This window comes from Sinohyriopsis cumingii, chromosome 1 (assembly GCF_028554795.1).
Source record: "Sinohyriopsis cumingii isolate HCF-2022 chromosome 1, ASM2855479v2, whole genome shotgun sequence".
NCBI classification, from domain to species: domain Eukaryota; kingdom Metazoa; phylum Mollusca; class Bivalvia; order Unionida; family Unionidae; genus Sinohyriopsis; species Sinohyriopsis cumingii.
The window spans coordinates 38,886,272-38,912,929 of record NC_142961.1 but is presented as its reverse complement, the minus strand read 5'-3'; the positions used below and the strand labels follow the sequence as shown (position 1 = coordinate 38,912,929).

Genomic DNA, 26,658 nt, shown 5'->3' with positions numbered 1-26,658 from the left:
GGACACATCAACATGTTAAGCGTTGGACTTAATTTGGATTTCAACCAAAGTTTATTCAGGACATTAAATTATTATTACTTGTGTCTGTAATTCTAGGATTATTTTGGGATTTAATTCGCAATACCTTCAGTTCTTTTTTTATAATCATTTGTCACTTTGTATTCTAGGGAAATACATTATTTGTTGAATTTTACAGAACTTCTTGCTTTTCACTCTCTTCTGTTACTTATTTTAAGAATCTTAAGACTCATAACACCACGTATCGTTGTTAACTATTGAAGGACAGGAACTAGTCTACTCTTCAAAATACCACGTTATTGACCATTAGACGCTTTCTTTTTACACCTTGTTTTATACGGTTAGAAAACCAAGTTCCACCTGTGGACTAATCATAAATCATGTACAGCATATACTACTAACTCACTACAAGTGACCGACTAATTTTAAAATTCGGCCTTTTATCAATGAGGCAATGCAATATTGGAAGAGGTCAATCATTAAATAATTACATGAGTTGAAAGAAAGTAAATATTTGCCCAATGTGTATGTAAGACACATTGTCATCAAGACTCTTTCTGATCCCCCCATATATATGGACATACTATTCTTTTATTATGTTATTAAGATTGGTGTATTATCGGTATTTTTGCAGGAAATGAAGTTCCAGATCTAACAGGGCCCGAGGTGGTGAACATACAACTTAACGAACCTTTTTCGTTCACCGTTAACGGTTTTGATGGCGATGGTGACATTATCACATATTATCTTACAAATCCGCCAGATGGAGTTAACATTACTAAGAATCAAGATGGCTCGGCAACTGTAACCGGCACACTAACGGATATGAATCCAAAACCTTTTGTGTGAGTATTACTTAATTAGTTAAAGAAGGATAGATTCATTTCCTCATATTTTATTTTCGAAGAAATCATAAACAAAATATTTAGGATCTTGGAGCGGGAATATGTGTATTATCAGGATATAACATATAACCTTTGGAGAAAAAAAAAGATTTGTTTCAGGTATATAGTAAATCACCCGTCGAAATAGCTATTCGTATATCTCTCAAGCATACCAAGAAGAGGAGAATATTTGTAAAGCCAACACACTTGAGTAGTTATTCATTTTTTAATCATACATACATACACTATATATATATATATATATATATATATATATATATATATATATATATATATATATATATATATATATATATATATATATATATATATATATATATATATATATCGGCTATTCTGGTGAACAAGAGCACGCTATTTTGTAATAAAGGTAACTAGCATCGTTCGGGTCTAGGACTTAGAATAATCCTTTATAATAATTCCGGGTATCCACTCGGAAAAGGTCAGAATACAAGGCATCTTGTTTGACACAGAACGACGCAAATTTCGGATTCCAGGTTGGACTGTTCCTCTTAAGCAAAGGTTGAAAATGAACCATTGTTTTCAATATAAATCTTAACAAAAGATGACGGCAAGCGTCGAAATAGCGATATATCAGCAAAAGACCAATTGAGAATGTCCTTACCTTATCACGGCGCAGTATGTTTGTTTTGCATTGTTCAAAAAAATTTTTGTGTACACAATTGAGTTAATGGCAATGCACAGCGTCCGAATATGTCTACTGAATATAGCTTGATCAACGATACATATGAACAGAGAAAATACAAAGAACACTCTTATCCCTAAGATTAAACAAGAGAAATAAAAATTAGTGATACAGTCCTTGATTCAACTATGAACTAGAATTGCGTTTATTTACCTAAAATTAGTGATAAGATGATTTATTAAATTAATAAACAACAACAACAGTAACTTCAGTCTCGTAAAGTTTTAGGAAGTAGATGTGTGGCAATCAATGTTTATATCGATTACTGCAAAGAAAGTTCAAGTGCTAATGATACGGGGGGGGGGGCATGTTTGCCAGCTTGTGTGCACTGTGATGATCGCTTACGATTGTTGAGATGACTCACAAGAATTACAGGAATATTAATACAGTCCTTTATATAATTTGGTGTTAGATGGGAAAATGGCACTCTAGTGTCTAACTTCTGAGTCAGGCGCAATGCTTTGTTGAGTGACATATGCAGAATTATGATCCAAATGATGAAATGTCCCTATGAAACACTGATGCATAATGAAATATTATTGTTTTAACATTCAAGATAGAAAAAAAGATCGAAGTAAAATGACCGATTGTGAAAACTAGTGGATATTTAAATTGTAGCTAGTCGCCAGTCAGCAACGAGAAACGTACCAGGAAACATACCTGGTTGCCATACCTCCACGAGAAAAGATATTGCTCAACTAGCCGCTGTCCAGCTGGTGAATCATAATCTCAATCATGGGCATGGGTCGAGTGTTTCGTCAGCAAAAAGCAAATGTGGCATGCAGCCAACTGTAACCAGGACGATCCCCAGTAGCATTTTACATAGAAATAACCAAAGATCATCACAGGACACTAGAGTATTGCATAGAGAGCTAAATTATATATTTTCCAAAATCAATAATGTCCTTCTTACATAAACTTTGACAAATGAATCATATGATTTGTTTACACAGAATTTTACATCATTCATTGTGTGTATCAAAGAAAAGAAAAAAATATTGTAAAATAAAATCATGGGGAATATTTATCTATATTAGAGATATATTTGTTAGGGACAGCACATTTGTTTGTGGGTATGAGAATGATATACTATGGGTTAAATTTGAAGGTTCAATATTTCGGAAACATTTTGATTTATGTCTTAACCTTTGTTATATATTACCGGATTCATTTTATGTGCAACCTGTGGTGGATGCAACTATTTTAATATGCTCTTACAATCTCTGGGAAAAAAAGAGATTCGAATAAAGATCGAAAATTCTATCATATGTTCTGATTTTAATGCCCGATCGTCAAGAGTTCTAGATTTTGTTGTTGATAACAATTGTCGTTATTTGTATGCATTACCCGACGGTTATATTGTTGATGATTATAACATTAAACCTCTTGTTTCACAAGATACTGTGCAGCCAGGCTCTGGTGGAATTCAGGTACTTGAATTTGAAAGCCAAGAGGTTTACGTATAATGAACTGGCGTGTAGGTAATTTCAAGAATATTGGGCAATATATGTATGTTGGACAATGTGAACGTAGTTTGATGGAGCTTGTTATTGTTTCTCAGTCACATGTCAGTAATTTAATATCGCTTTGTCTTAGTGATCATAACATTTTGTAGGATCATTGTGTTGCTTGGTTTACGTCAGAGTTTAGTACTGTTAATGATGTAGAATCAATATTTATGAAAGAAAGAGACCATGAAAACATTGAGGGTAAATATGTATGTCGACCAGATATCAAATATGAATAGAAATTAACATCAAATGAGGATTCTGTAAAATCGTCGCTTCATCTTGATTATAGAATTTATTTTCCTTTCGTAAATATTAACGAAACGATGAAGTTTAAAAAACAACAATTACAATAGCGACTTACCCACTCGAAACCGGACTAAGACGTTGTACCTGCAACAAAGTCGATAAGTGCGAAGGGTCACCTGCGAGTTCGTAGCTTTAACTTCTGCACGTTTAAAGCATGAATTTATGTTGCAATCTTTCGATGTTTTTATTACTAGTGTGAAACAATACCCAAATAATGAAAATCAGGTGCATTTTGCTAGTTTTTGTACCTTGTAGACACAGTAGAAGGTAATAAGAGATCAAAGCAGATCATATATACATAGGAATGTTAGAGATATATTCATCCTTATTCTACACTAGGATTTGTTTCGTTTGGTGTTTTACGGCACCGTAACTCAAGTAGGTCATTTGGTGCCGGGGACTGACTGAGAGTTAAGTGCCTTGCTTAGGGACGCACCACATTAGGTATCACAGCTTTATCGCAACCTAATGATCCACCGCGGTTGCTGCCTCCATTGGTCCATTTGCCGCCTCTTATTACAGGCAGGACTGCACACCAGATCTATTACGCAACCCCGAGCCCTTAAGGGTTTTCTACACTGGAAAGCACACACAAATGTGATACAACATATGATTCTATTTCTGTCATGTACATATGAAAGATAGATGAGACACTGTATTTATCTGTATTATCCATTATGTTTAATGACAGCAAAGGCACACTTATACTTTCAGTTTTGATATAAATTGCCCGTGTTTTTAAAGATTTATATTCGGACAATTTAGTACAATAAGTAATAACTTTTCTTTTTAAATCATATTCATCATACTGGTGTAATAATAGTACTATAATTGTCAAATATAATGAAGTATATTTTGGCAATTTTTAGTATGAAATAAATAGTATTCACCAACAGCAATAAAATATTAATAATGAAAATTTAAATTTATAGTTATATACTTAATAATATCTTAAGTATTGTAGTATTTATCATTATTATAACAGTATTTATAGTCGTTGTGCTGGTCCTCATAGCATTAGATTTGATTGCATTGATGCTATTTAAATGTCCCTGTCTTATAAGCTATTGGATAAAAGAAAACGATTCACCTTCCAGTGCAATTACATTATTAGGTGGAGGTGTTTTTAAATAATGTTTCAAAGTGAGGGTTGCATTTTCGAGTTGATTTAAATTTGACTTGTTCATGAAGCAACATTTTAATAAAAGAAACCCAACTAAGAGTGCAATAGAATAAATGCGCTTATATTAAGTCAGTATATTGAAACTCGAGTATATATTTGCAGAGAGCTTTGATGTCACCATTAATATTTTCAAACAACCCTGGAAATTGCGATCAGTAAAACTACTCTGAAACGCTGACCTTTCCTTGACGATAAATATTACTTACAGGAAAAATAAAACAAGCAACATTAACAAACAAATTAGCACAGAATAACAAATAACCAGGAACTGTTTACACAAAACAAAAATGTGCTTTAAACTATGAAGATAAACCTTGTGTTTTATGATTGTTTGTACGTACGTTAAATAAAGCAATATAATAACTTTAGATATAAATCTTTTGAAGGTCTGCTAAGAATTAAATTCGATCCTTCATATCAACATTGCCTAATATAATTTCTGAAATGAATCACATTTTGTCGTAGGAATAATTTGAAAACAATTTTCACTTGACACTGTTTCGTTTCAGCATATCATTAACGGATGATAAGGGCGCACATGGATCTTCGGATGTGATATATATTTGTTTATGTACTGGTTGTTCTAATCGAGGAGTGTGTGATTGCACCCGTGCAAGAAATGACAGTCGGTCATCAGGAGGAATCTATATAGCATTATGTATATGTGACCCATATTGGGACGGTATGTAAAATGTACGATTTTGTACTCAAATTACTTTCAGTAATAAAACGTCTGTCATACAATAATACCTAAAGCAGTACACTCAAGGGTCTTACGCACAAACTTACATGATACCAGTGCAAATGTATATGGAAACTGAATTCAAAATACATATGAACATTACCTCAATGCAGTGTCTTTTAACCTCATAAAATAGCATTTTCCTCACACTCTTCAGGTAAATGTCTGCGATGTTTAATATCGTTCATCCGAAATTCCAACCGTTTTTTTTATAACGCATAGCCTTTTCAAACTACAAAAATACATGTATAATATAGTATAGTTTAGTCTAGTCTAGTCTAGTATAGTATAGTATAGTATAGTATAGTATAGTATAGTATAGTATAGTATAGTATAGTATAGTATAGCATAGCATAGCATAGCATAGCATAGCATAGTATAGTATAGTATAGCATAGTACAGTATAGAATAGTATAGTATAGTATAGTATAGTATAGTATAGTATAGTATAATATAGTATAGCATAGTATAGTATAGTATAGTATAGTATAGTATAGTATAGTATAGTATAGTATAGTACCGTACCGTACAGTACAGTACAGTACAGTATGGTAAAGCAATGTACTGCACAGGACAGTGCAATATAATGTAGTGTAGTGTTATATAGTGTAGTGCAGTGTAGTATAGTGTGGTGCAGTGCAGTATGGTGTAGTTTAGTGTAGTGCAGTGCAGTTTAGAATATTATCGGAATATCTGCGACTTAAAATCACTTGGGGGAATCTAACAAGTGGAGTGAAATGGACAGATGTGGACCAGTTTACTACCAATAGTATTTGACATTCTGTTTTGATTCAAATTAATACTTAACTTTTAATTAAAAGAAACTGCAAATTTTTTGAAATAATAAATATACAATTAAGCTGATGAGATTTCTTTGTGAACATTGGTCTGTCTTTTATGGCACGAAGAAGCTTATAAATGTGTAAGAAGTCACAGTTTTGCAAATATAGTTCGGGGTATTCAGAGATGAAGACTTTTATTATCTCTACTTTAGGTGATAAAGTTCTATTTATCATCATAGTGTAACGCGTTTTGAATAAAGATAAAGGCGCATTTATTTTTGATTCTTCATTACATTATATGTATGTATTAAGTTTATAATCACAATGTTCTTAAATAATTATGTTTGGAAAACTTGTCACCTTTTCATGATAACCATAGGTCAAGACTGTGAGAATGATTTGGACGGATGTGCCACACACCCATGTTCTCCCCTTCGTACATGTGTCGACAATCCTGTGGAAGTGCACAAAGCCTTAAAGATCGGTTACAATTGTTCGGATTGTCCAAAGGGATACTTGACAATGATTGATGGAAGTTGTCAGGGTAAATAAGTAGACCAATACAATGCAAAGATTGAGAAAAAAATATTCATGGAGACAGACAATCTATCTTAATATCTGTGAGAGAAGTTCCCTTTCACTTAATTTAATGCAAACATGACCATACAATAAGTAGAATCTGAATTATGTAATGTAGCTTGTTACGTACACTACTCCTTGTGTTGGCTATTATGTACTACATGTTTATGTATGTACATGTTGTGACAATAATGCAGAGTTTAACTCTGTTGATAGATAACACGATATTATCTTGCAGATTTATCTAAAAACCATTTAATGTTGTATACGCTGTTCTAATAACTTTTGTATATTAACACTACATAAGGTCATGCTTTATCATTCTTTTTGAAGACATAGATGAGTGTAATACAACACCTGGAATTTGTACACAAAGATGTAACAATACAGAAGGTAGCTTCAAATGTGTCTGTGACAGCGGATATAGACTTGATCCATCGAACAGTACGGTCTGTAGAGGTAATTCCATTTTTAGAGCTGTTTCAGTGATTTCGAGTGAACTTAAATTGCAGATAGTATTCATCATTAAAAGCAAATGTCGTGGTATTTTGTTCTTTATGCTGTTGGTTTCCGACTGAAATTTGGGATTAAAATTTTGTGCTGTTAAATAAAGGTAGACTTGGCTATCCATACTGAAATTAATGATGTTTCCTGCGAATACATCGTAAAGTGCATGCTAGTTGTACCTAAATTTAGTTTCAAATTAGAAGCCTTATCAATATGTACCTTTTTGGAACACGATGAGACATAATGCATTAAAATATTATGAACTAAGATTTTTTCTATACTTTTAAAGGATATATTGTCTGTGTACTCGTTTGAACTTGAACATTTTCACATTGGCTTAATATTGCTATCATCTCAACTCAAAGTGGGATCCCAAGTGGCCGAGTGGTCTAAGGCGATTGCCTTTACCGATCACTGCCATTCATCTCTGTCTGCATGGGTTAGAGTCTCGGTCGCAGCCAATGTAGGTATGTGAGAAAACTTGCCAGTAGTTTCACGTGGGTCTGTGACTCTTACCGGGGGTTTCCCCGGATTCTACATCTACAAGTTATGTTGGTCGCCATTATAGCCTCTCTTGCGCTGAGAAACACATCAGCAAATCAATGCAAATTTATCTAGAATTTCAATTGACGATAACATGCTGCATTTTGTAAATTATAATATGTATAAATCATATTCTTACTATTAAAAAGACGACAAATTAGTATAATATGCTAAATGCTATAGTGATCTTTACAATATGTATTGGCATTGTATTTGTTCATTCTCTGTTACAAAACCTTTCTTCGACTTGACACAGATGGTTTCTTATTATTATGTAAACCGCTTTGAAAACAATTGTTATTTTCGTTATCAAAGTTCATAGATGGAATAATGCGTCTAATAGCTTCTTACGGTATCTCAGTATACTAGTGGCTACGTGGTACCATCTAAAGACTAAAGATCAATAATTGAAAAATGTAAAGTTAAATTATATAAATTTCTATATCAGAAATTGGCTTTATGTAATAAACATCGGCATGCAAATTAAATATGAATGCTATATTTTTGGATTAATTTTTCTAGATATAAATGAATGCGCAGAAGTTCCAAGGAAGTGCGACCAAGTTTGCAACAATAGCCTTGGTAAATACAGCTGCGGTTGTTTTGAAGGGTATTCTTACAACCTTAGCACAGGGACATGTGAAAGAGGTACGAAAAGTTTACTGTTGAAATCGGGTTTTATGTTTATTTTAAAGTAGGTCTCAAATTTTGAGATCTGTATGTTCATAGTACCAATTTAAACTAGTATCGTTCCTGACAATTGTAACATGGAGCGTCTCTACGATGCTCAAATTCTATAGTACGTTCTTATGCTAGAACGCTGCTACCAATACTTTATTTGAAATATACTAATTTATTCTATTAATTTCTTTCCCCGTAAAAAATCCCACAACAAATCTGAAAGTTATTTTGCAGTATGAAAAGTTATGACATTCAAAATCGAAATGGATGATAATCGGATTTTCACCAAATGGTGTCATTCATTCAAGTATTTAAGAACGTTTTTTTAATCTAAGTTACTGTTATTCTGAATTAAATACTGAGTTATTATTTACGTATCATACTTAGATTTAATCTCTCTTTTAAATATAAGTTCGAGTTGAAAGAACAAGAATTAAAACTGTGTACACAAGTCTCTTTCATCCTCAATAATTTCATTTCGCTATAAACGCCCCCAACCTATTAGGTCTGAGATTCTATAAGACACCTTTTCAAGCCAAGTATTTTTGCACATCAGAATCAAACAGATAACTTGCAATAAATCCATAAATATATTTTGCATGTAACTACGTTGTCATAGGCACATATTTCATTTCAAAGGATCTTAAAGAAATACTTGCATTATTTCTGTCATGGCATCATTTAAACCATAGTAATCTTTCAAGCGCATAAAAAGCATTCCTCCTTAATCATTTTTAAAGAAATTATCATGAATAATAAAATGACAATGGACGTTCAGTTAACATAATGTTACCTAATGGGGTTTTGTTTACAATTCACAACGGGATATTTTATTATCTCATTCATCGTTATAAATTTCAGATTATATACCGCTTGCATGCATGACGATTGACTGCAGTGCAACTAACGGATGCAGACATGATCAAAATGACAAAGCCACATGTTTCTGCAACGTTGGATATGAACTGAACACAAATGGAACAAGTTGTGTCGGTAGGTAGTACCCTCAAATTATTATTATAGTCCTACATTAAAATATATTTTTTTCCAATCCGAAAGGTTCACGAAGAGTGTTGTCAGCTGGAAATGATATGTACATTCTCTATCTTCTTTCTGTCTTTTCCTTAAGACGTATTTTCGTTTAAATTAATATTATATTTTTGTTTACATTATTTAATATATTCTCCGCCCAAATTGCAAGAACTATTAAAGTAAAATATGTGAAGAAAAACACAACAAAAGTTTCGCAGTAATTGGTGAAAGTTAAAGTCTCTATCTCCTTGGAATCGTATAAAATATGGTAGCACACAAACTATTCAAGAATATTTAGTTTACTATCCTAATTTTTCGTTGAAAAACACTGTCATTCAGTACGGGTGTTTAAAGTGTAATGTCCGACTATCGAAGCTAAACAAACGAGCTATGCATGTACTTATTTGTCATATCTACTATTCGTTCTTAACTGCATCCATTATGTATAACTTACAGCAACATTTGTGATTCTCAATTACCAATCGGATTACTGCCCCTTTTCATGTTGTAAGGCGTAAGTTTTCCAAAGCTGAAGCAACTGACCGTGTCAGCTTTATTTCAGATCAAATTCAGATTTAGTTATTTCTGAAAAATAACACATATTTTTTATAAACATTCTAGTTAGATTTAATATTGGTCAGTACTAGATAAATACATAAGTACTTTGATCAGACTTTATTTTTTATCTGACTAACAAAAGAAGAAAAACCCACAATAATAGTAATAATAACAACACTCATATAAGCTGTTAGTTTTAGAAAAAGAAGATCATTTCACATAATCTATTTTCTACTTAGATACCACTAAGTCTAACAACAAAACCTGAAGTTTGCAGAAAAGGAGAAAGCCTTTCGAAATATATATATATATATATATATATATATATATATATATATATATATATATATATATATATATATATATATATATATATATATATATATATATATATCGAATGTTGTACTCTTCAGGATATTAACTAACACTGTATTTCAAACCATTAACATTAAAGATCAGCTCTGAAATTTCTCGTATCTAGATTTCGACGAATGCAAAGCCAACATATGCCAACAGAAGTGCATCAATGCTCATGGAAGCTATTACTGTTCTTGTTTTAATGGATACATGCTCGATGCGGACAATAAAACCTGTATTGGTGAGTATATTAATTGCGGTTGTTGTTGCCAGTTATCATTTACACATAAACATTATCAGAACATATGTTAATGGATTAGTATTTAATTCGGAAATTATCTGCCGAAAGCAAGATTTTCTAATTGTCACAATATAAATGTATGTATATTTGTTCTCAGCTCTATGTAACCTTTGCGTTAAGTTGCTATGACGATGGACAGAATATAAAAGCAAAAGAAATTCAGGTTGATGTCGGTATCTATATATCGATTAGCATGAGTAGTGTTTGTTTAGGTAGCTTTGAGTGTCATTACCTATATCTGACCAAAAAGAGAAACTAGTTTCACTAGTTGTTTCAATTCTAACAATTTCTCAATGTCTGCAGAAATTGTAAAAAAACAAAAACGCATACAACATTTGGTTGAATGATCGATGATGTTTTGCCACTAATGTATTGTAGCTGGACATAACATATCAAATTTGGTTTTATTTGTATATGGAAACGAAACACCTGTTGACTTTTCATGAATCTGTAATAATTCAAAGCACTCCTGCAGTAATTCTTGTAGGGGAGGGTTAGGGATAGTGATAATTTTGCAGAGAAATTGCCATGGTAACCAATAGAAAAAGATGACAGTCTTTCATAAGACTCAACTTTTAAAGATTAAGAATAAGAATTTCTGTCGTCCTGAGTTGATCAGGAGATGATATTTATGACACGACGGTCTCAGCATGAACTTCGAATTCTTCAGAGATCCAGTTCATCATTCATCAGTTTACTTCATTTTATATTAGAGGACTTCAGTTAACATAGGTTAAGGTTTTTCCTTTTAAATTGAATATGGATTACTTCAGTAAATGATTTTCAAGTTCTCTGAATAAGATTCTATTGTGAGAGCTTTCAGATTCAAAACGACATAACGACAAAGCCACGCTCAAACGAGAACCATGTGTCGCGTAGTGCTAAGCAACGTTCTCTTCTAAAGGCCTGCGGAACTTTAATCCACGTTAAGTGATGGTAATGTTCTATTTTCGAACTTATTTATGCATTTCGATTATCTGTAGATAACACATGGGTTAAAGAGGCATTTTAATCTCATGTATTGATGTCGTACTCGTAGCTGTAAACTGGCCGTGAATTTACGATTACGCATATCATTTACTTGGAAAGTTTAAAATTAAACATATATATATATACACCAATGCGTCTTCTTCAGCATGTGAATTCTCTCACTATGGAGAGAACTGCAATTATGTTTGTACCTGTGGCCAAGGTGGTGAGAAATGTGATCCAGTAAAGGGGTGTGTTTGTTCCGATGGATGGACTGGCACAAACTGTGACGAGGATGTTGATGAATGCCAGGAAAACATATTAACCTGTGGAGATCCATTTAAGATTTGCATAAACACAAATGGCTCCTACACGTGCCTATGCAAAGATGGATTCCGTCTTGGCAGTAACGGGCTTTGTCAGGGTAATTATCATTCCCTTACTTTAATGGCATATCCTCCTTTCAAAATAGGTCATTGAAACTATATATATATATATATATATATATATATATATATATATATATATATATATATATATATATATATATATATATATATATATATATATATATATATATATATTTGCTTTGTATATATCTAAAAGTCATCGTGCACAGTAAATAAGATCAACTTCGCAAGCTAGAAGAAACCGTAGCGGTAAAAAATGGCTATTTCTTTATCCCAATGTTATTATTACGGCATATCCGTATTCACGTAACTAGGTCTAGATGTGTCATCACTAACAGCAACTTAAGTAAGTTTCAGGCCATTGAAACCGAGGGACTTCTTGAACGTTGCATGAATAACATCACATTTAAAAAGTGATGATATTCCATTTAAAAATTGTATTCGCACATCAAGACAGGTTTTATCCGCAAGCAGTCTTATTAATCTGTGAAGTATCACGATGATTATCTACGAATCTGTTTTAGAAAGACGAATAAGTCCACTCTTCTCTACCAGAGACGAGCATGTTAGACTAAAGCATATGCGTAATATTAAATATGAAAATAATCGTAATTAAATACTTAAACATTCGCGAATAGTGCGCAGCGTACATTGATCGTCAATAAGGTTACTTAGATGTATTTTTGGAAAGATTTCAGTTTGATTTAGGTGTTCGCTATTTTAGTAAAAGATGGCAGCTTATTGATAAGTAAATTGAGTCTGATATATTCACAATTACTAACCTACATCATAGGAGATTGGAGTCGTTTATCAGTTCAGCATGAATGAAGAATATGGTCGTTTTATAATAATTGATGTTTTATTTCCTATACTATTTCACCTATTTGGTTAATAATACAGATCCCGTTTTATAAAGACATATTTTCCTCGATATATATATATATATATATATATATATATATATATATATATATATATATATATATATATATATATATATATATATATATATATATATATTTATATTAAAGGTTACATATCTTTTAAGGTGTTGGCATAAAGCAATTTGATATACCAATGCTATTAGTATATCAAATTGTGATCCACCCATGGCGCAATAATACGACTATTCAAATAAAAACATTCTTGGAATTGCGGGCTGTCAGTTCTATTCCTATATATCAATGATGAATTTACACTCATTAATCATTAGTAACAAATGAAAATAACTATAAAAAGTACTAATAATTCCCGTCTCATAAATGAATTTGACACAATACACAATTTCATCGCAATCCTTCCTTTTTCCGATTCCCCTCCCTTCTCACGAATAAGGGACAAGCTACGCAGAAATCGGGAGTGAGAGAGAAAAAGAATTTGGGCTGTATGAAAACCTTGAACCTGAACTTGTACCACTTAACCTGAAAGAAATATGGTTTGTCGTAACGGTAAACTTCCTTTGGGATTTATGCACATTGTTCACATAATCAATGATACAAAGTTGCAATAGCCTGTCTTGGTTACGGGGAACACGTAATGTCCCTTTGTTGTTGTTGTTGTTATTGTTTCTTAAACCTATTATAAGGGTCAGAATCGATCCTTATTAATTAAATATGAAAATTTCCAAACGCCTCTCTCTCTCTCTCTCTCTCTCTCTGTTAACCATCGTAGCAAGACGGACAAACATCCACGAAAAGACGTGCATATATGATTTTCGCTTATGTCATACCACGATGTCTCTAGATATATGAAGGAGGATGGTAAATGTTAAGTCAAACCGACCAAAGTAAGAGATAGAGAGAAACAATTTTATAGTCGGAAGTAATATTAATTAAGGCGGACTAATGGCTTAGATCAACTGTAAATATATTAAAATATTCTAATTACCTCTTGTTGGTTCGTCATTTCGCTTAGTTTATAAATTTCATGAATGGCTGACATTTCAATATTCAAGAATGTAACGATGTGTTTGTAGTGCTCTCCTTTCTTCATTAAAACCATCTTTCATGTGTAAGTCATACGTGTGGCCTATTTTGATTTAAACAATGTGAATATAAGCAGAAACTTAAAAAGAAAACATTCAACTTGTCAATACGCAAAGGTGATTGTGAAAGCCAAAAAAAGCACAGAACTACATTTTGTAGCGGACACACTCGGAAGGGATGTGAGTTCATTCACACAATCAATGCACAATTACCCGTAGTCAGTCATAAATCCGTTCACAAGGCAAATATGTGTATTTGTATGTAACATAAATTAAATATATGTATAGTATGAATGATATACCATTCGTTGTATAATTTTTTCATTCAAAGGAAACTCGGCAAGCTTTGTATCGAAAACTGCAAGGAAATGTAAGTTGCAGCAAGGAAGAACCAGGACCATTCTCTCGCATAACCGCCTTTTATTACCCGATTGATGGGGAAAAAACTATTTAATATGAGGATTAGAAAAAATTAGAAGTTTAATGACAGCGGTTCCTGGGAACCTTCCGTTGACTGGTGTAGATACCACTATTACTACTAAAGATGCTACTGCCAATTACAATAATTATGTATTTGTTATTGTTGGTTTTGTTTCTGTTGACGGTGGTTGTTATGTTGATCTTGTTCCTTTTCTTTTTGGATATTATAGGATTCTTTTTTCTATTATATGCTCGACTATGCCAATGCCTATAAACAGTGATTTCCAGCAAAGAAAACTTTGACTATGAGATACAAAATAAATATGACTAGACTGTGAACAACGAAGTGAGTAATGTTTAATGTATTCTTAGATATACAAGAATGTGAAGATCCCGCTTTGAACGATTGCATGCAATTATGTACCAACGAAAACGGGGGATTCTCCTGCGGATGTAAAAATGGCTATGTAAATGATCTAAATAGCAATACCCTATGTAAAGGTAAGGATGTTAACTACTTTTATAACTTTAGGTATTTTCTATATTAGCAATCTTTGAAGGAAGTCGGAACCATATTGTTTCTTTGTGCAAAAGCAGATTATGTGGTTGAAAAAATGTATTATAAATTCATTATCCATCCGATATATACAAGATTAATGATAATCTAATTTTGCAATATTTTAGTGTGTTTGAAGTCTCTGCTATTTCTTTTATTGTTCTCATCCCATATAAAGACCTTGCTTAATGAAATGGTTTTGCCTCTCAATTGCTTTCATAAAATAATATAATTTGAGAATGTTCTAAAATTAAAATTGGCTTTTTAAAGGGTTGATAAATGAAAGAAATGTTAAAGCGAATGCATATACCAAACTTGGTCAGTATAAAATCTATGCAATCCATCATCGATTTTGAATTTGTAGACACTGATGAGTGCGCACAGACCACGGACAATTGCCAACACACCTGCCTGAACACTATTGGAAGCTTCACTTGTACCTGCTACCCAGAGTACGATCTAATGGCTGACGGGAAACGTTGCGAACCAGGTAAAGCTACATCAAATAGAAGTTGAAATAGATTGTCTGAAGCGAACGTAGGCAATGATGCATGTTAATATGTATGAGCTACCGAGTATAAAAAAGTATTGGTCGTTTTGGATATCATTGTATGTTAATGGTGGACAACTTAAACTAAATGTTCAATTTTCATCCTTGATCATCTGTATCAGACTACGGAGTAGAATGTGTAAAATGTGTTTGCTTTTATTTGCTTGACGTGTTCAGTATCAATTACGAATATACCAGTTGAATACTTATTCTCGTGTTTCAAGGATGTTACTGTACACTATAATGTTACTGAGCTGCAAATTACATAACAGGTGCAAGACAGTGGGAGAGTTGTTGCATTAATATGTATCATTTTTCAAAGTGTTTACCTCTGAGGTTAATATGATCGTAAGCGTGTGTATGCGCGATCATGGTTAAAATAGCACAAGTATTGACATGTAACCTTTGAACACATGCAAGTATAATTTATAATACTGCTTTACCTTATTCTATTGAAATGTGTCGGCAGATCTATAAGCCCTCCTTAAAGTTGATATTAAGTCTATTCTGTAAAAAGGTCATTAAGGTTTAAAACATTTCTTCTTTTTTTTGTGCGAAGGGTAGAAAGAAAATCCGAGCCTAGCTACCAATATCAAATAACAAAATGTGTGATTTGAATAATGTGTGTATCGAAAGTTCTAGTACTGAACCAAAGCCAAACCACTTTGCCTAAAACTTAAAACATCGAATCTCCGAGTTCGACTATTAACATTTCAAAACAAATTTTACCTTTCGTGACTTTGTAGTCGATGATCATTCTGGAAGGTACAAGAATTTGAACTGCAGTCATATTTACCATGTGCAAGAAGGGAATGTGTCTTGTTCCTGCAATAAAGGTTACAGACTTGGAGCGGATAACCAAACATGTTTAGGTAGTCTTATGTTTTTTTAAAGATATCTCCTACCTTTATTATCTAAGAAGGACAATGCCTAATAGATGTCAGCGAATTTCCACCTACATACCTGCTAAAATTGTATTCTCCGAAACTTAAGCTATCCAGATAATTGTACAGTGAGATTCGAAAAAAATACATTTTATATTTGCATACTGATTATCAACCTTAGTAAATCTATCAATTTATTACTGTAGTTATGATCAATTTTGATGTAATTTCTTTAAAATTTGTATGTTAAATATGCTAATACACTTATAATTTGACACACATAAACACACACACGAACATATGTGTATATATATATATATATATATATATATATATATATATATATATATATATATATATATATATATATATATATATATTCCTACACGATTAAATCAATTTGTATAAATGAAATATAAGTGCTACGGTGCACGCCTCTAGTCATTAAGCATCATATTCATTCACCTCTATGGCTTTCGGACTAGATATTACCTAGGTGGTAGTTTGTATACGTTTCCTATGGCATGTCTGTGTTTTAGTTGTTCTTCAAACTCTAGACCATCTTTTAAGTTCAAGTATCTTTATTTGCAACGCCTGTAAATAATTCAGCAAATGCTAGTTCCAGTGTGTAAATGCGTTTCATTTCAGATATCGATGAATGCGCAGATCTTATATCCAATCGATGCAGTGAAAAGGACAAGTGTTTCAATATCGAAGGGGGATATACTTGTTCCTGTAGTGATGGTCATAAAATGAGCAATGATGGAAGAACCTGTATTGGTAATTTGAACAAGTAATTTTTAATCAAATAACTGCATATTTTGTGATTCTGATATTTTGTTAGAAAAGCTGCGATTATTTTAAACTAATCCAGGCTCTTTATTAAACTAACCAGGTCATTTTCATCAGCATCAGGGAAATATGTTAACCAAAATTTCATATCTAACTGTTTTCGTCACTTCGTTGCGAAGTTAATATCGGAATTAATGAGTTCTTTAGAGATTGTCTCACCCTCTATTGGGAACGAATGCAAACCCGTAATAGCAATGGAGCCCTTGCTTAGAGGCGAGAAGATTGGTTCCTTAACGGGCGTCATGCGTTTAAAATATATTCATTCATGATAAATTATGTTCTGTTCCAGAATAATTGAGATGGGTCGCTCCAACTTATTAAAGAGGTGGTTCGACTTCTCCCTAAATGACAAGCGAGTTCCCTTTTGTCACCAATACAAGATTGTATCATTTTAACTGGAAAAGGGGATCCGTCAGATCACCCTGATCAATCTCACCCTCTGAATCATCCACTGCAATTTCTTTTATGGTTACGTTTCCTCACATGCTATGTTTTTGCTTAGCTATATTCTAGATAATTATATATCTTTGTTTTCACATTGCTCTGTCTCTAGTTATCGTTTCAGCCATCAAACATGTATTATTATCCATTGATCCTTCATGAGGAGGTGCATACAGGACAGAAGAGATGATTCGCAAGATGGTGAAGCATATTTTGATAATATAACTATATCCATGAATATTAGTATAAATATGCTGATAACATGAATAGTTTAATAACACACACTTTTTTCTTTACCTAGCTTGTGACGCTTTTCATTACGGACCAAACTGTAGTAATGAATGTAACTGCGGAGTTGGAGCTGAACAATGTGACTCAATTATAGGCTGCATTTGTGAAGTGGGATGGACAGGTAAACACTGTGACGTAGACACAGATGAATGCAACTACAACCCATGTGTCGGTCAAAACACTATCTGTATCAACACATTTGGGTCGTACAAATGTACATGCAAGCCTGGGTTCAAGAATGAGACCAATGTTTGTCAAGGTAAGGATAGGCATTTATTTTAAGAATAATGCATCCAGTATGTTCTACAATTTACTACAAATTAAACTACTTATTAAATATTTTACTTTCTGTTCAAGAGAACATTTCATCCGTAATTGTTTTCTCTTCAAGTATTACGCTGCTGTTTACCTTTGCTTTATTGGTGTGGTCCGTCTCAGAATTACTTCATTTGACGGACCCCCTAGTTCCGAAAGTTAATGGATTTTATGTCTGTTATGTTTTTCCCCTTTAGTATGTGTGTTTGGTTTATTTAATTTAAATATCATTTTAATAAATTTTGATATAAGGATTATACACCGCCCTAACTAGTGTATCGCTATTCATTTACCCTGGCTGGTTTAGGAGTTATTTACAGAAGTGATCCAGGCAAATGGATCAGTTGTGTCCAATGAAAGCTATGTGTGTTTCAATATTGTATTATACCTTTTACCTTATATTTTGTTTTGACTTTCCTTATATAGATATGTTTACCTTTGCACCTGAAGACTGGCAGAAACTATAGTGACTTTTAAATATTAAACTTGTTTTGGGAGTATTTATATATTTTGATGCAGTCAAACAAGCGTAACGGTTTATGTCGATCAGGCTGTTGCTTCTTCTGAAACTTTCATCCTCTTTCGTGTCTCTAGAAGCAAGAAGTTAGCTGGATATTTTTTCACTTCTTTGCCGTTTTGTAACCAGTGATAGAGTGATAGGTAATTTTAACTGTTTGTTAATGCTACTTATGTATGCCTCTGATGTGATGTGAATAGTCTCGTGAAGCTCAAATTACTCTCTCTCTCTCTCTCTCTCTCTCTCTCTCTCTCTCTATATATATATATATATATATATATATATATATATATATATATATATATATATATATATATATATATATATATATATATATATATATATATATATATATATATATATATATATATATAATGTTTGCAGAAATAGGATCCGATGGAATGGACTATATATTTCAGATACAAATGAATGTATAGATAGCAGACAGAACGACTGCGAACAGGGCTGTCTGAATACAATTGGTAGCTATGAATGCATGTGTGGAGAGGGATATCTACGGAACGGAACAAAATGTCAAGGTATGAGGTGACAAGCAGTACGTTCGAGTCCCGATATTGCAATTTGGTCCTGTGTTATGAATATAAAGATTGACACAATTTATTACAAAATAGCAAACGATAAAAAAAAACATGTCGGGCCGAATTTCTTATATTTTCGGAGACATTTGTTACAATTTTTGTGCCGTAAAGTACGAGTTAAAAGGCGGCAAGAACACGCCTTTTCGTGTTATAATCGTATACTGCTCACGATAAATATCAGCAAAACATTATAATGTCTTACACTGCATAATTTATCTATCTACCTATCTAATACAATGCCTTAAATCTTATTGCACTGCATTCATAGACGAATGTTCAGAGAAGAACGATTGCTCCTACGCCTGTGAAAATACCATTGGTGGATATAGATGTATATGTGGAGTTGAATTTAAGCTCAATATTACTGATCAGCGGACATTAAATTCATCAAAGCCAATACAAATTTTAATCATGTAACGTTTTCTTTCTCCTGTACGTGTAATGGAATGAATACTTGGTGACTTTTGTGAAAACACGATCCAGGAAATACATTGTGTGTACATTGGATGACAACACTGAGCCTGATACATCATCGATAGATGTGATTCACAAAGATCAATAAATTGCAGCAAATATGTTTAATATTGTCGTTATAACAATCAATGTATTTTGTAACGACGTTTTCAATGATTTAGTCTATTTTGAATCATTAAAATATTGACTCCAATACTTTCGAAGTTACGCTGTATCCAGTATTTATCCAGATCAAAAGAGAAAAGTCACAGTTTTCGAATTCGACATTTCCATTCTGCAAATATTGCAGCTGAAACAGCTTGCCAGAAAAGAAACATCATTCTGTTCAGCAAAGAATGCCTTCTGCACGACTGTGAAAGGACAAAGTGAATGCCACAATAATATAACCCGTCAAGATGTACGACAACAATAATATAACGTGTCAAGGTGTTTGACAACAATATAAAACGTGTCAAATTTTTGGACAACAATAATATAACTTGTCAAGGTGTTTGACAACAATAATATAACGTGTCAATGTGTTTGACAACAATAATAAAACGTCTCAATGTGTTTGACAACAATAAAATAACGTGTCAAGGTGTTTGACAACAATATCATAACGTGTTAAGGTGTTTGACAACAATAATTTTTTGTGTCAAGGTCAGTCAGAAAAGATGTCCGTTTGACATGAACTAATTTGTGTTTCATTTATTAGGCGTGAACTCTAACATATTGCGACGAAAAGATTTAAATAACACAGGAACTATACTAAAAGTTTGGTATGTCGATCTTTGTATTAAGTCTTTAGTTTTCTGCATCTGGTAGAGTAAAAATACTCGATTGCAAAAAATTATACAAAGTAATGGTAAAAAGAAGATATTCTCTTGTGTTTGCAAGTAGTTATAGGATTTAAGTTCAGACTTTGTGATGGCTATAGTTTCTTCCGTAAACAGCAATTTAATAACAATGACAGTAACAAGAAATCAGCGCTTTACGAAGGAAACATTTTACCGTGTTAAAATATTCGACGTTACTGCTGTGTTAAACAAGTTTAAATTTAAACCTGAAAAAGAAGAAGCTCCCTTTTGGTTCATTATTATTGCAGACAAATGATGTGTGTGTGTGTGTGTGTGTGTGTGTGTGTGTGTGTGTGTGTGTGTGTGCAAACGGTTTCCCAACGTTCGGGCTAAACAGGCTTTTCCTCAGGGAAAACAAAACAATAGCTTACACATAAAAAGCCAACTCCACAAATTATTATGGATTCCTACATGTTAAAATCAAACAGGGCCAAGTAAAATCAAGAGATATGAGAGTACAAAGTTGTGTGAAAATAATGTACGAGTGACTTTGTATATATATATATATATATATATATATATATATATATATATATATATATATATATATATATATATATATATATATACTGACTGAAACAAAGGAAACTTAATAGGTAATAAAATGGATGTCAATATATATCTGCTGAAAAAGTTATCCGGATAACACGTATATAATTGAGACGTTAAAAAGAACATGTTCTACAAAAGACAATGAAATAATAATATGTCTTAGCGTTTAATACCACCTGAGCAGGGTTATGATGACAATAACATGAAAGGTTCCCAACGAAATGCAAGAACCATGAATTACGCTAATTCCAGAGGAAGGCAAATATTTTCAGACAAATATAAACATGAAGAAGGAATTTCCTGTCTATTCTTATTGATTCTATTCTTCATATTGCCATCTGATTAGAAGAATTTATCTTGATAAGATTTTTTTGCAGTTCTTGGCTTTTATCATTTTGGAACTTGTGTTTCATTGGCACTAAATGTTCATCATTGTGCTGAAGTGCCGTTAAAATGCTAATACATATATTATCATCTCATGTTGTGCTTTGAAGCGTGCTGTCTTTTCTCTTTTGGATTAAACTGAAGAATAATTTGTTTTCCGGGACAATCGTTGTAAAGCCATTCATCATATTTTGCGTTACCAGTTACGTTTCCTTTGCTTTAGTCAGTTAAATAGATTACCTATGGGGAGGTTAAACGCAAGGAGTGTTCTTTCAAGATGGAAGTACCCGATTCGCTAAATGTATATATTTCACAGCATACAGTTTGCAGCTTTTTTAAAGATATGTTTGTATTAGATTCTTTGATTTTGGCTACAGTAAGAAAACAGTTCGTGAACTGATGCTTACGTTTTTGTGTTTGTAATTGTTATTTTCTTTTTGTCGTCTGCCTGGATATGGATCCGTAGAGCTCGAAAGCGCTTGGGAAATTTCTCAGACTTTCGGCACTACGCATTGTTAGGTTTTTACCTTTCTGTCTGCACATATCGATATGTGTATGCAGTAATTCCTACACATTTACCTGTACAGACAAACACACACACGCACACAGTCCAATAAAAAGAACACACTTCAGTGCTTATTCTTTGAGAAATTAAAGCGCTTATCGAAAGAGCATATTTTGATTTTTATTAAGACATTCAATTATTAGGCAAATAACTAGCATCCACATTTGTTTAATCCGAATAGTCGACAGCTGTGATACTATGAGCTATTTGTATAAAATGTTGTAAATTTCTTAGTAAGCTGTTTAAAGTAATCTGTGACAAAAAGATTTGATTTTCGTAATAAAGACATTAACGAAATCCAAATATGCCAAAGTCATTGAAACATATTCTTATTGTATATAATTATAGAAGTTGGATCAAACAATGCAAATTTGTAAACATTATTCAAATCAATGATACGAGAAACATGTGGGTCATTCCATCGGTGGTGTAAAGTAAATAGAAAAGACTTAGCAAAGAAGATGTAAATTCTCCTGACATTTCATGGATTAACATGTATATTTTAAACTCACACATTATGTGTCCTTTTTAACATTTTTAGATGTCAATGAATGCCTGGAAGGAACGCATAACTGCATTCAGGCATGTGACAACATTCCAGGATCTTTTAAATGCATCTGTGCTGCTGGTTTTGAGGGAGATGGGTCCGATTGTACTGGTATGCAAAATAATCATCCGTCCTTTAAACTTCCACATAAATAAAGTATACAATCATACATATCCAGTTGGAGGAGATATAGGCAAGATGATAACAAAACATTAGTATATATATATATATATATATATATATATATATATATATATATATATATATATATATATATATATATATATATATATATATATATATATATATATATATGTATATATATATATATATATATATATATATATATATATATATATATATATATATATATATATATATATATATATATATAAAATAAGTAGTAAAGTGGGGCACATTAGGGACAATGGGACTTAGCATTAAAAACCCCTGGGTCAGATTAGGGACAATGGAAATTTAACATGGAGAGAAATCGTGGGTCACTTTAGGGACAATGGGAATTTAACATAGAGTTTGGGTCTGTCTAGGGACAAGGGAAATTAACATGGGGAATAGAGTTTGGGCTTTTGGGATTTTTTTAAAAAAATTTTTAAATTTAAATTTAAATTTAAATTTAAAAAAAAGGGGTAGGCAATGGAAAGGCTATCTCTTTTCGAGAAATATGGCTGGCCCTGAAAAGGGCCTTTGGGTTTTCTTCTTCTTCTTCTGCTTCTAGTTTCTTCTTTTTCTCCACCAAGTTCTTATTTTATCTCCAACACTCTTTCTCTTCTTTTCTTTCTTTTTTTTCTCCTGCTCTTCTTTCTTCTTCTCTTCCTCCTCTTCTTTCTTCCTCTTTTCATTTTCTTCTTCTTTTTCAATTTTTTCATTCCATGCTCTCATCCTTATCCTTTCCTCTTCATCCTCCTTCTCCTCCTTTATTTCTTTCAACAGATCACTGATGATTACCTTCATTTTTCGTAAATTGTTTATCTCCATCTTCACTCGATGGGGACTATAAGAATAGTGATCCTCGTTTAGGTTAACCAACATTTGCTCTATCATTCCTAAATTGTCGAGGACGTTTTGCAATTTTTCCATTTTGTCCATTTGGTTAGAAGCCATCTTCTTTTTTCATTCTTTGCAGAATGGTTTGAACGACGAATACTGTGGGTTCTTATACGAAAAGCGCGGACGTGAAGGAAAACATCCCCCTACTTTTTCATTTCATATAATAAAACCCAAACTATACTTTCTCATTTCATATAATAAAAACCCTAACTATACTCTCCACATACGCTAAGAAACAATTAACAAAATCCATAATCTACTATCCACACAATCTTACGTGAGCGCTTACAAAACCCAAACTATACTCTCCACATACGCTAAGAAACAATAAACAAATCCATAATCTACTATCCACACAATCGTACGTGAGCGCTTACAAAACCCTAACTATACTCTCCACATACGCTAAGAAACAATAAACAAAATCCATAATCTACTATCCACACAATCGTACGTGAGCGCTTACAGAACCCTAACTATACTCTTCACCTACGCTAAGAAACAATAAAGAAACCCATAATCTACTATTCACACAAAAATACCTTATCTCTTACAAGCACCAACACACAAACACATACCCTCACACTATCTTAAAAAAGCGTTAGTGTTTATAATCACACTACTCTACCTACACACATTGGCAAATCGATCGTTATTTCTTTTCTAGAGTATTGGGTAGCCCTGAAAAGGGCTGTTTTTTTGGAACTTCATGGACACCTGGTTAATGGTGGCACCTTCCAGGCCTGGCGCCACATACACATCTTGTCCCCCAGTTACTTTTTACCTTTTTGGGGGAGAGAACAGAGGCAGGATATGTCGCTTCAGAATCCCAATTTTCGCTCTCTGGGATTCTGAAATTTCTTCTTCTTCTCTCCTTTTCCTCCTCCTCCTCTTCATTGTATCTTCTCTCCTCCTCTTTGTATCTTCTTTCCTCTTCTTCTTTATATCTTCTCTCCTCCTCTTCTTTGTTTCTTCTTTCCTCCTCCTCTCTTATCCTTCCCTCCTCCACAATGGCTTCCGCGGCCAGTTCATTTAATATGCGCCTGGCTTATTCCAGATGCACATGAAGTTCCAACAGTTTCTCCAGTCTCGTGTCCATTTTTGGTGTTGATCAATCAACAAGGGTAGCTGGACTGCCGAACGAGTTTCAATTTATAGTGAAAGCGCGGACGTGAAGGAAAACGTCCCCCTAAAAACATAAAATTGATCTTACCTACATCATGACCAAAAACAACAACGCGCGGACCTAAAAGAAACACTCACTCACTTTTTTATGCTACCCATCACTATTTTAAAATTTTTTATAAATCACTTCAATAGACTATCCACATACACAAAGCAATCCAATCTAACCCCAAATTTACACCTCAAACACCAAAAAAGACATCATTTTAATCTACTATCCATACCAACTTACTTAACCACTTACAAACACAAACACACAAACACATACCCTCACATTTTTTTAAAAAAGAGTTAGTGTTTATTTTCACACTACTCTACCTACACACATTGGCAAATCGATTGTTATTTCTTTTCTAGAGTATTGGGTAGCCCTGAAAAGGGCTGTTTTTTTTTTTTTGTTTGCTATGGCATTCATTTTAGTTTCTAAGAATGCGATGTCCTCTGAGGATAGACTTTCTGGCGATAGGTCTGCTTCTTCGGAAAGAGAAGAAGAACTCTTTGGTGTCGATACGACAATCGACAAAGCCTCTGTCAGCTTCAGGTTGCTGCTGCTGCTCTTGTTGTTGTTGTTGCTGCTGTCTCTGAAGTCTGTACTTCTCTGTCCATTCTTCTTTTTCCCTGTTCATTTCTTCTCTGAAGAGCATCATTTTTTTGTCTCTTTTCTCAATAATCGAAAACGTCTAAGTCTCGAACGGTTCTTCTTTTCTTGGCCTTTCTCGCTTGAAGTCTGGTGAAAGGGTGTTTTCTTCGTCGTCTCTTTCTGCCTTGTCCTTGCTGAATGCCTGACTCGGTAGCGTGCAGGGCATTTATAGGTGTTTCTCGTTGGCCTAAAATGTCTTTGCCCGTTTGCAGCAAGACATTTTTGCCTGCCCTCATGAAGGCTTCTTTAGGGTTTTGTTTGTCGATGATGACATTTTGGAGAAATTCTTTGCCTTGCGTCAGTGCCGCATCTTTCAAGGCGTGCAATCCGCGTGTCATCATCGGTTTCAACACCGGGCCACCGAACGAAAGGCCGATTTTAACATGTCTCCCAAACCGTGTCCTCGCTGTCGAGCAACCCCTCGGTACACTGGATACATGACTTAAGAGTCGTGAGAGAACCGTTTTCGAAAATGGAGTTTCACCGTGACTTTTCCTTTGGTGAATGGAATATTTTGTCCCAGATCTCCTTTTATAGCAATGTTGACCGTGTCCAAATACGACTTACTGACAGGCAAATAGTGAGGATGTACAAATTCGCGGTGGACGTGGTAAGTGTTTCCACCTTCCTCGTCAGCGTCCGTGGCAGAATCCACTTTGAAAGGAATGACACGCAGTAACGGTACGGAGGTGTGTCCCACCACGTTGTACTCCACCACATCGGAATACACAAACATCAAATTCAGTCCTTGGTTCAGTTCTACCGGGGCACGAAATAACTTGCTAAAAGACTCGTTGTCGTAAACGATGGGTAATTCGTTTTTCTTGAGCATGGTCTTTCTCATGTCCATGTCTCCGCCCAACATGTCAAACAATTCAGGACAAAATAAAATGGACATGATTTTA

At 33.4% G+C, this 26,658-nt stretch overlaps 1 protein-coding gene across 5 annotated transcripts in view; it reads left to right on the top strand.

The window, feature by feature from the left end:
- The window catches only part of LOC149806744 (uncharacterized), a 98,691-nt gene that overhangs the window by 46,414 nt on the left and 25,619 nt on the right, over window positions 1–26,658 (top strand). For 4 of the 5 annotated variants that reach the window (XR_016420909.1, XM_089957069.1, XM_089957079.1 and 1 more), the window contains 15 exons: window positions 653–863; window positions 5,139–5,311; window positions 6,533–6,697; window positions 7,066–7,191; window positions 8,305–8,430; window positions 9,325–9,456; window positions 10,535–10,651; window positions 11,847–12,104; window positions 14,867–14,995; window positions 15,415–15,540; window positions 16,347–16,472; window positions 17,133–17,264; window positions 18,079–18,327; window positions 19,320–19,439; window positions 22,855–22,971. Coding sequence is in view for 4 of the 5 variants with exons in the window: in XM_089957069.1 (XP_089813195.1) it covers window positions 653–863; window positions 5,139–5,311; window positions 6,533–6,697; window positions 7,066–7,191; window positions 8,305–8,430; window positions 9,325–9,456; window positions 10,535–10,651; window positions 11,847–12,104; window positions 14,867–14,995; window positions 15,415–15,540; window positions 16,347–16,472; window positions 17,133–17,264; window positions 18,079–18,327; window positions 19,320–19,439; window positions 22,855–22,971 (2,307 nt within the window). In the remaining variant the exon portion in view is untranslated. The remainder of the gene's footprint in view (window positions 1–652; window positions 864–5,138; window positions 5,312–6,532; window positions 6,698–7,065; window positions 7,192–8,304; window positions 8,431–9,324; window positions 9,457–10,534; window positions 10,652–11,846; window positions 12,105–14,866; window positions 14,996–15,414; window positions 15,541–16,346; window positions 16,473–17,132; window positions 17,265–18,078; window positions 18,328–19,319; window positions 19,440–22,854; window positions 22,972–26,658) is intronic. The other variant, XM_089957075.1, reaches the window with a different exon arrangement.